Source organism: Chinchilla lanigera, unplaced genomic scaffold, assembly GCF_000276665.1.
Source record: "Chinchilla lanigera isolate Chin_1 unplaced genomic scaffold, ChiLan1.0 scaffold00017, whole genome shotgun sequence".
NCBI classification, from domain to species: Eukaryota; Metazoa; Chordata; class Mammalia; order Rodentia; family Chinchillidae; genus Chinchilla; species Chinchilla lanigera.
In genome coordinates, this window is record NW_004955418.1 from 3,637,093 (window position 1) to 3,647,224 (window position 10,132).

A 10,132-nucleotide genomic window follows, 5' to 3' on the forward strand; every position below is an offset into this window, starting at 1 on the left:
GACCCCAACCCACGCACTGCCCTAGCCCGGGAGCTCCAGCGGGGCTCCCGCCAACCCACAGCCGCGCCGAATCGGTCCATCTCCCCACGGCCAATCAGGGCTTCCCACACGGCCGCGCCAGCCAATCCAAACCAGCCGACGTGCTCAGGCTAAATAGGGCTCAGCAGCGCCGGGGTCCCGGCTGGGGGGCGGGGCTGGGGGGTGTGGTCCGCTCGGACCCGAAGCGTGTGCTGCCTTCCAATTGGCTGCTATCTGCATGGACTTGACGCTCATTGGCTGGTGCCGGCGGGTGGGGAAACCGAGCGGCCCGCAGCAGCGTGGTGTTGGCGGAACCGGCGAGTCCGGCGTCTCTCGGAGCTTCCCGCAGCCTCAGGTTCGGACGGGAGCAGCCGGGGAACCGCGGCGGGAGCGGGGCGGCCTGGTAGAGGGATGAGGCGTCCGGCAGCTTCGCGCTGCGTCCTCCGTGCCCTCGCGGCGGCGGGGAGAGGGGTGCGGTGGGGTCGGGACGGCGTGCTCGGCGGGCTGTGTGGTCCCTGCGGCCCGCGGCGGGGAAGTGCGAGGCGCCCGCTTCTGCCTCAGTTTCTCCGTGTTACACTGGGACGGGGCGGTGATGAAGCCTTGGAGCCCGGACCCGAGCGCGGCGCAGCACCTCCCGGCTCTTAGGAGACGCGCTGACGCCGCCCGCGCCGAGGGGATGTTGGCGATCCGGACCCGCTCTCCCAGGGCTGTTCCCCGTCCGGGCTCGGAGTTCCAACCCGGGGATCGATCCCCGGTGAACCACTGCCTTTTGCACTTGAGACAGTTTCTGAGATATTTGGGCTCAGCAGCCAGACACAGTGTAAGCAATTTATTGTGGGGGTCAGGGTTGTTGTTGTTGTTGTTGTTGTTTTTTTAAAGGAAAATCTTTTTCAGCCTGTGATCAGCTTCCAGCACTCTCTCAAGTTAGACCTTTACACTGAAGTCAGAAGTCCAACGCTGAATTTTGGCTCCAGTCACTTACTTACCTGTATTATCTTAGACAAGTGACTTGACCTCCCTGTTGTCTTTTTTCCCTTATATAAGGATAACAGCAGGATGGAAGGTCATTTATGAGAATGAAATGAAAGATAAAGCCACCAGAATGATCAGCTGCATAGTAGATAGTAAATGTTAGAAATGACTATTTTTAGTAAAGAACTCGAACACTAATTTGGACTCAAAATTAAAGTCATCATATCCTGAAAATTTAAATGCTGCGTTCAACGTGGTAGAAACTCTCAGTCTTATAAAGCTGTTATATCAAGATGAGTACTCAAAACACAAGATCATGCAAAAGTATTATTCCACGTCGCATTCCTCTAAATGGCAAGCCCTGGGAAGGGTCAGTCTCAAAAGCGAAACTACTGAACTTGACTGAATTTGAAAAGCTAAATTACCAGCCAAGGTTTATTGAAAAACAAGCATATGCCAAAATTGTTCTGTACTAAAATATAATTTAATTTACAGGGCTTTGGTTTGCCTGTGTTGGACAAGGTCTGTGGCATGTTTAATGGAAATTATTCACATATGTAAAAACTGTATTAATCCAATAATGGAAGGTAAAACAGTTATGATACGTGAATTCTTTCAGTTTTCTAACTTAGTCATGTTAAGTGCAGATGCTTGTGTTACTTTTTATTAGAGGTGATGCTTTTAAATGTCCCATGTTTAAAAGAGAACTTACTGTCGTTTCATTTTTGAGATATATTTGAGAATATTTGAAGGTGATTGGTCAAGACGATGCTGCTGAGAGATGGCTTCAGGAAGTTCTTTTTCCTTGAGAAAATTGCCTGCTCTGTGATGGCACCCTCTGTCCTCAGTAGTCTTCATTTATCAGTGTCCTGGAAAACAGAACAGTTACTTTCAGAAGAAATTTCAAGGTGGACCTTATTCAGCACTTTATCACAGGACTGATAGGACTACATAGTCTGTGTGGAATTGTTAGACTCTGATAAGATTAAGTAGTGCCTGTTGACAATGTGTTAGAGTTGGAGAATTTCAGGAAAAGAAATAAAAGACTGAATTAGTAGGTAGCAATTTAGAATGGTATTTAAAACATTTCCCCCAGTTGGGGATTGAAGGAGGGTGAATTGTGTGCTTTTCTTTCAATTAACCTAAGTGCTCTTATATTTGGAGAAAGCCAAAACCTTCATACACCCACCACTATCCCTTCTTGGTTCTAAACTGTATTTCAAGGGATATTCACTTGGGACCTTTCACACAGCAGGTTTGACAGTGCCCATTATTCCATTTTGCACTTACTCTTGATTAAAATAAATTCTGCAAGAATTAACTGGCTGATTAAATACTTTGAAGGATTAGAAGAGAACTTTCTGATTTTTTACTTATTTCATTATCGACCTGTTACACTACTGTCCTCAATGAGGCATGGGTCAGCTTTTCACCACTGTGACTAAATATTTGACAGAAACAGCTCAGCAGAGCAAAGGTTTATTTTGGATCATGACTTTAGAGGTTTTAGTCCATGGCGCCCTGGCTGCATTGTTTTTTGGCCTGTGGCGACAGAAGCAGTCGAAGGACCTGCAGCAGGGGAGAGCTGCTCCCCTCCTGGTGGACAGGAAGCAGAAAGAGGGAAGGAGCCAGAGAGGAAGGGCCAGGGGCAAGGTGCTGTCGCAAGGTCGTGCCCCCGTGATTCACTTCCTTCAGCGACACATAGAAGGGCTCGTAAGCCATATTGGAAAAGCTTGATCAGTAGGTGTGAATGATTACCAATACACTTTAAAGTTTCAGATTTTCATCTTTCTAGGTAGCTTTTACTGTTTTATCTGTGCTAGATTTGCATAAGGATAATGTTTGCTTATTGCACTCAACAGTCCTAGCAGGTTTTTTGCCAAACCTGAGAGGGACCTCACTTTGCAAGCAGAACAGAAAAGGTGTCTCTTACAGGCTATGAGGATTTGTTACAGTGGTTTTTTTGCGGGCTTTTGGCGGGGGGTGGGTTGGAGGAATCATGGGCTTGTGGCTTGCTGATGTGTCCTCTGTAACCTGGTGACATGTCCTGGGGGACTGCTGGCCTGTCCTCTGTGACTTACATTTCTCTAAATGAGACCTGCGCTTCTCTGAGATGGTAGGTGGGCTCATTGGAGCTGGCATTGTCTCTGTTGGGGCTCTGTCATTCCTGGCTTTAAAGGGTTATGGGAAAAGGGGTTGTCTTTCTTTTCTTGGCTACTTCCTGCTGAGAGGGGCAACTAAGGGAATTTTCTTTCTGATGTTGTGGAGAAGAAAGGCTGTTTGGAGGTGTTCTCCAGTATTTGCCCAAGAGATGGCTGCTATTTGTCCCTGAAAAGAGCCTTTGGAATAGATTAATTATACAGGGAAGAAAAAGAGGGAAAAGAGTAACAAGCTTTAAGGGAGCTGGGAGGCATGGGAGCCAGTGAAGGGGAAGGGGACACAGATCACGGGAAGAGCCTTCAAGGAGTGTGGAAGCCCGTTCGCAAAGGCGATTGTCGCGGTTACTTCTCTTCCATTGCTGAGACAAGATACCGGACTCCCAAAATCAAGGAAGGAAAGGTTTATGTAGCTCACAGTTTGTGGAGGGTTCGGTCCGTAATCAGCTGGCTGCAAGGCAGGGTGGCATGGCACAGGGGCAACAGTTTAAGGCGGGGGAAGAGAGCAAAAGCAACAAATGCAAAAAAAAAAAAAAAGGAGAGCCAGCCTCTTTTCCTCTCTTATACTGTAAGCAGCCTACCCGCCCTCAGGCGGGTGTGGCGCTCTCACCATCCCTGTGCCCTCCTCTTGCGTAGACTCAGGCTGTTTACAAAGAGAGGACCCTGGCCCCCTGCTGAGTCACTTGGTTAAACTTCTGAACTTCTGAAGTTGATGCAGTGTATCACCCATAACAGCCCTTTTCCCCATCTCAGACAAGACGGGGTTTGTTGGTGTAAAAGCAGCATTCTTCTTGGAGTAGGGCACAACTGCCACCCCGTGAAACTGTCAGGAGTCCAAGGCCTCTGCAGTTCTGAGGATGACCAGAGCCAGGGGTCTACCTGATCTTGCAAGTGTCCCGGGTGGCTGGAGACTTGAGTCCCTCGGCGAGTTCTTTGGACAGCCTGGAGGACTCTGAAAGAGAGACTTCTAGAGCACCGTCCCCATCGCAGTTCCTGTGGTTATTCCCAGGGTGGCCCTTAAGGGGACCGGCCGATCCTGGGATCAGTCACCACTCAATAGGAAAAGGAGGAAACTGAGGCAACCTGAGATGAAATGGAACTGAAGGAGGCTTCAGGGTCTGGGACTTTGAAAGTCACTAGACAGATAGGAATTAGAGGTAAATATTTGAGTGTTAGCAGCATACAGGTAAGAGATACACACTCTCCCCGTCCACCAGTCTCCCCCTTTATTCTTTTGTATGAGTGTTTTTAATAAAGTGTCATAAAGCTTCATTATTGTCCCTGACTGGCAGTTAATCATCTTGGGAACTTTTAGAAAAGAACTTGTGCTGTGGTCGTACTCTCAGAGAATTAGGGTAAAGCCTAGTAATAGGTATCTTCTATCACTCCCTCATCACAGTGCATTGTGAAGCCACATTTGGACGTAGTTGCCTATGGCTTCAAATTGCAGTATTTGCTGATGTTAATCTTGGTCTGTATAACAGAAAAAAATGGAACACCTGCCTGATGTTGCTTCTTTTTCGACTAAACTTAAAAACACCCTAATCCTGTACCATAACATTGAAGATGACAAGTGGCGAGTTGCAAAGAAAACGGTAAATTTGTTCAATTACTTATCACTTTCACATCTATTTAAGGAATATCCAATGATTTGGCCGATAAACTTTTCCTCCTCATCATCCTTTTTATTACAGTAGTGGGGATTGAACATGGGACCTTTGCACTGAGCTATAACCCTAGCCTTTTTTTTAATTTTAATTTTAACTTTTTATTTTTTCTTGAGGTGGGCGGGTTTCCGGTCCCGAGAACCGAACTCATGGCCTTGTGCTTGCCAGGCAGGCGCTGTGCCGCTGAGCTAAATCCCCAGCCCCTCTAGCTTTTTTTTTTTTTTTTAAAGACAGAGTCTTGCTAAATTGTTAAATTGCTCAGGATGAGCTCAAACTTGTAATCCTCCTGCCTCAGCCTTCCACTATGCTGGAATTAAAGGTGTGTGCCACTGTGCCCTACTAGTTTTCAAACTGGTACAAAAAAATAGGGACAAGAGGCATGGATATACAAGACAGATAATTGTGCAAATAGGATTGGTTGAAGAAGCATTTCAGTAACAATGCTGACATGTTTTCGTTAGCTCTTTCGGATATCAGACCTGAACGGATGGACTCACGGCAACGAGAGCCTAAAGCACAGCGTTTTGAGTCCATCTCTAAAACGTATCATCAGTTTAAAGAATGATAGTAGCTGATAATTTGAATAGTGTCAGATGTATCACGTAGCATGAAGTGGTAAGGGTGTCACTTAGTGTTCGTCCTTCCCATGGTGGCTTTCCCGAGCTATTACACAGCTGGGTGTGTCACACACAGCCTAGGAGCCAGGACTCTTCCAGTCCTCGCTGTTCAGGAGCTCTCCTGCTCTAGTTATTCTGATATTCAAAATTTCCTGGGAAATGATTTGAGAAAAAAAATTTGGGACAAATTGAAGATAATACAGTGAATGTGAATGATTTAATTGTTTTAAAGTTGTGAACAGTTTGAGAATGAGATACTTAATGTTCTCATGACACAGTTTGAATACATCAGTAATTGTAAATAGATAAGACTGGAATGAAGCAAATGATAATGGCCACTAAGATAGTGTCATCACTGAGTCTTACGTTGTTTGAGCCTTGTTAAGCTACTGAAAATCCTTTCTGAAGGTCTGTAACTTAAGTATAGTGTGATATAGAAGAAATTCAACTGTGGATCACTTTCTAGCATAGGAAACTTTTACATTTTATTTTAATGCATAGACAAGAGTTCTAGACTTACAGAATTGTTGGCTTTGTATCCAAGGTTCTGCATGTGTACTTATTATGATATAATGTTTTCATTTTTATAGAAAGATGTAACAGTTTGGAGAAAACCTTCAGAAGAATTTAATGGATATCTGTAAGTAAATTATCAGTTTTGTGTAGTTCTTAAGACATTACTAAACCTCATATGCATACATGGTACTAAATGATTATTGCTAGTAAGATTGGGCTTTTACTTAAGACCAAATATTTAACTCTTAAATAGTAATATTGTGAATGATTTCTATTTCCCTGTTTTTCATCTTTCCTTATAGTTTACAATGAATTATGCCTATGACACAGAAATATATATATTTAAAGCCAATAGAGACAGTTGCTTTGCATAATTGGAGTATAACATACACATCCTTAAGACTCGTTCCTTTTTTTTTGAAAATGAAGCTGCTGGCCCCACCTAGTATATACACAATGGTCAGATGGGTAATGCGAAAGATAACACTTTCAAAAGGTGAGCTGTACCATGTTTATGACAAGGATAAAGGAAACTAGAGTTGCATTAGGCGTTGTAAACAAGTGGAAATTAATCCTTTAGATCAGTAGTTCCCAGTGGGGTTGAAAGTATAAAGTGCCAAGGGAACACTATACGTGAAGATCTGAAAAGACATCACAGAAAGGCAAATATCTTGAGCTGAGACTTGAAAGAGGAGTAGCTGTTTTTAAGGAATGAAGGGCGGACTCCTAGTCCAGGGGGAAGGAATGGCGGGGACCGCAGAAACGCAGAGTACACACGCTTGCAGAATGTGTTTGTATAGCTGGAGTGTAAAACATCTGGGAGGAGAAGGCATGAGTGTATGCGGTTTTTGGACTCTACCTCGAGGAATTCGGTGTTGCTTGCCTTCTGCCCAACCCTCCTCTCATGCCCCAGGTCCTCAGAGCGTGTTGAGCTTACTTTAATAACATTGTGAAAGATGGAAGTGAGTAATGAAGAACTCAGAAGGGGGTTTTTATCCCGAGGTCTATGGCCAGCTTCTTGGTTTCCTCTCAGATGGCATGCACAATTTTATAACTGTGCTTTTCTGGGAAGAGATTTATGATTTTTAAAAAATTCTTGGAAGGATGTGTGCTTAGGAGGTAGAAACTAATGAAGTACCCTGGTGGACACGGAGCACCGTAACTCAGGTGTTAGCCTGGAACTGAAAAGGGCAAACGAAAGTGAAAGAAACTTAACGCTGGTGGTGGTGTTCACAGTGGTGGTGACGGAAACCATAACTGATGTGTGCTGAGGGGCAGATGACGTTCTAAGCACTTTATATTGGGAAGTCATCTTGATTAAAATATGGTGATTGATTAATTCTGATTATGGCAATGGGTTTAAGAGTAAAGAGTCCAAGTTCTCATTTCTAGTCCGTGTGACTAGATTACTTTGAGTTACTCTTCCTAGCCCACCTTCATGTAGAGAACGCAGGTGTGAAGAGCAGCTTTAGGGTGGGGTTGGTAAGTTTGGCTTGAGATATTTATAACGCGATTAAACAGCTTTAGATGCTTTTTTAAAAACAGTTACCGATGAAGTTGAAATCAAACTATTTCATATTTCATGTCTCTTCTTCTCCAGAAGTAATTGCCATCATGAAGTTATGTGTATTGTTCTTGTTTTATACTTCGACCATACATTTATCTGTCCGTAAAAAATAGAATGCATTGCCTGATATGCCTTTTTAAAAATTTGGGTGTCTAACTTAGTAATTTGCCTGTTGTAATTTTTTCCATTCAACATTATTTTCTTAAGATTAGCCACATTACCATGGATAGAACTATTCTTTTACTTCTATATGAATAGGCCACAGTGTGTTTATGTTTGCATATTTGCTTATTGATAGATTTTTAAATTGTGCCCTATTCATATAGAATATTTCTGTATTCACCTCTAAATTAATGTTTCCTATGCACATGTGGGTTTTTGGTCTTTGGGATGACTATCATCCATTTCACCTCACATGCCGGATTGCTCTCTACAGTAGCAAGTAGTTTAGGAGTTTTCATCCTTCTCCACTCAGTACTTATTGTAAACTCTCACTGCATGTTTTGATCACCCCTTGTGCAGACAAAAGCAGTCTATAAAATACTGTAATTCATCCATGTATTTTGCATATTCTCTTTTCTCAGTTATCTTAGAAAATATTAGTACATCAAGTACTTAATCTTTGCCATCTAAGAGGTATGAATGAGGTGGTTTCCTGTTAGCAAGTATACAAGTACTAATGAAGCTGTGCATCTTCTGTATATTTATTCACATTTGAGATCAATCTTAGAATGTCTCTCACCCAACTTCTCTTTGGATTGTCTTTTTTTCATTGAAAGTTAAAAAAAATTATTAATAATAAATGCTGCATTGCCATGAATCCTCCTCAAAATATTCATCCTTCTCTTTGAACACACTTACCCCATTGTTCTTACCACTTTCTGAAACATTTCTGGAAATCCTCTTTTGTGAGCGTTTTCACAAGGTATATTAAAAAGTACACTGAACGCTGCTACTGAAATCCATCCAGTGGAAAGGGAATCCTGTGAAAACATCATGAGGTGTCCTCATGTACCTTATTCACTGGATCTGGTACAGTGTGACTGGCTTTTCCCCAGAGTGAAAATGACCATAAAAGGTAAATGTTTTCAATCAGTTCAGGATGTGGAGGCAGCCTGGGGACCAGCAACATGAAAGAGAACTTCCAGAACTGCTTCACAGAGTGTCAGGAAGGATGAGATAGGCGCATTTGCAAAGGGGGAGGAGGTATTTTGAGCATGGCCGATGGCAGAGTGTTTAAAAGAAAGAAAAAAAAAAATTAATCATTCACTGTATTTTTTGATCACACCTGACAGCAGGAAAGGACTTGCTGTATCCATGGTGACACATAGGTAACCTTCAGTTCTCTAATTAGATTTGAGGACGAAGGGCACTTTCATTCATTTTTATTTTTATAGTAAGTTTTGAGCTATGAAGTCATGCTGAAATTTTTCATTCTGATAGCATTTATTTCTTTTTTCCTCAGCTACAAAGCCCAAGGTGTTGTAGATGATGATGTCAATACTATAATAGACCATATACGCCCAGGGCCTTTCCGCTTGGATTGGGACCGCCTAATGACTTCATTGGATATTTTGAAACAGTTTGAAGAGGTATCTATTTAGAATCATTATTTCAGATGTCTGTGTGTGTGTGTGTGTGTGTGTGTAAGAAGAAGAGCACAAATCCATGGACATGAACCTGAGCATTTCTATACATTTACACTCATTGCTTGGAGAATACTAGTCATAGCAAAGATATCACAAGGGACTCAGGTGCTGCCTCTGAAAAAGCTTGAATTTCCTCATATTAATTAATGAATGTTAGGGCTGAGGTTGTCTTCCATAATAGCTCTACCAGAGCTGCATAGGAAAATCTTCAGTATTTTTATTTGTTCATACTTAACTTTAGTTAAGGTTCTAGAAACCTAAAATTCTAAAAATACCCATCAAAGTTCTTGTGGATTTTTATCTTCAACAGTCTAAGATAGTTTACATCCTTAATCCCATGGAATCCATATTATGTAGGATAATATTCTACATTAATGAAATTCAGCATTAAAGATGGGATACTGAGTGACTTATCTTCTGTATATTTTGATTATCTAGCTTCATGTCCATAGAGCAGTGGGATTTAGGATAGAGATCTATTCTATTCTAGAGAATCACTGTAAGAATTATTACAAAAATAAAACATTTTAAGTATCTTTACTAGAGATTCACTTCTGGTATATAAGTCTAGGTATGTTTTTCCTACAGTAGAAACACTATCTTACTTTACTTCTGTTTCAGAATTGCTGTGTGATGCGTTACACTACTGCTGGTCAGCTTTGGGATATAATTTCCCCAAGAGAGTTTGTTGATTTCTCCTACACTGTGGCCTATAAAGAAGGACTTTTATCCTGTGGTAATAATCTCAAATCCTGGGACTTTTCTTCAGTTTGGTTTAGATGTTTTGAGTTTTCTAGCCTGATTTTTTTTTTTTTGTCTGTGGGAGATGTTACTGACTGCGTGGTTATTACCAAGAGTTTCTTTTTTAAAATGCTAAACCCTAAGGAGTTAAATAACAAGTTAGTTCTTTCAAGTGTTTCACGTGCAATTTGGTTTTTATTCATGAACTCTCTGCCTACCCCTATGTCTT

The 10,132-nt window shown here is 42.2% G+C and overlaps 1 protein-coding gene and 1 long non-coding RNA gene across 4 annotated transcripts in view; one reads left to right on the top strand and one right to left on the bottom strand.

Moving 5' to 3' along the window:
* The first annotated feature begins 297 nt into the window (after window positions 1–297).
* Stard4 (StAR-related lipid transfer (START) domain containing 4) overlaps window positions 298–10,132 on the top strand; it is a 14,665-nt gene continuing 4,830 nt past the window's right edge. Inside the window, exons 1-6 of one of the 3 annotated variants that reach the window (XM_005382163.2) lie at window positions 317–373; window positions 580–838; window positions 4,631–4,741; window positions 6,021–6,070; window positions 8,979–9,105; window positions 9,784–9,898. In XM_005382163.2, coding sequence (XP_005382220.1) covers window positions 611–838; window positions 4,631–4,741; window positions 6,021–6,070; window positions 8,979–9,105; window positions 9,784–9,898 — 631 coding nt within the window. In that variant the 5' untranslated portion in view covers window positions 317–373; window positions 580–610. Of the gene's footprint in view, window positions 374–579; window positions 839–4,630; window positions 4,742–6,020; window positions 6,071–8,978; window positions 9,106–9,783; window positions 9,899–10,132 lie in introns of all 3 variants that reach the window. The other 2 variants (XM_005382165.2, XM_013513071.1) reach the window with 2 other exon arrangements.
* Window positions 1,218–10,132, bottom strand: part of LOC102015722 — a 9,844-nt gene continuing 929 nt past the window's right edge. The window contains exons 2-3 of the long non-coding RNA XR_260539.1: window positions 4,026–4,098; window positions 1,218–1,859 (exon numbers count right to left, since the gene is read on the bottom strand). This is a non-coding gene — a long non-coding RNA (uncharacterized LOC102015722). The remainder of the gene's footprint in view (window positions 1,860–4,025; window positions 4,099–10,132) is intronic.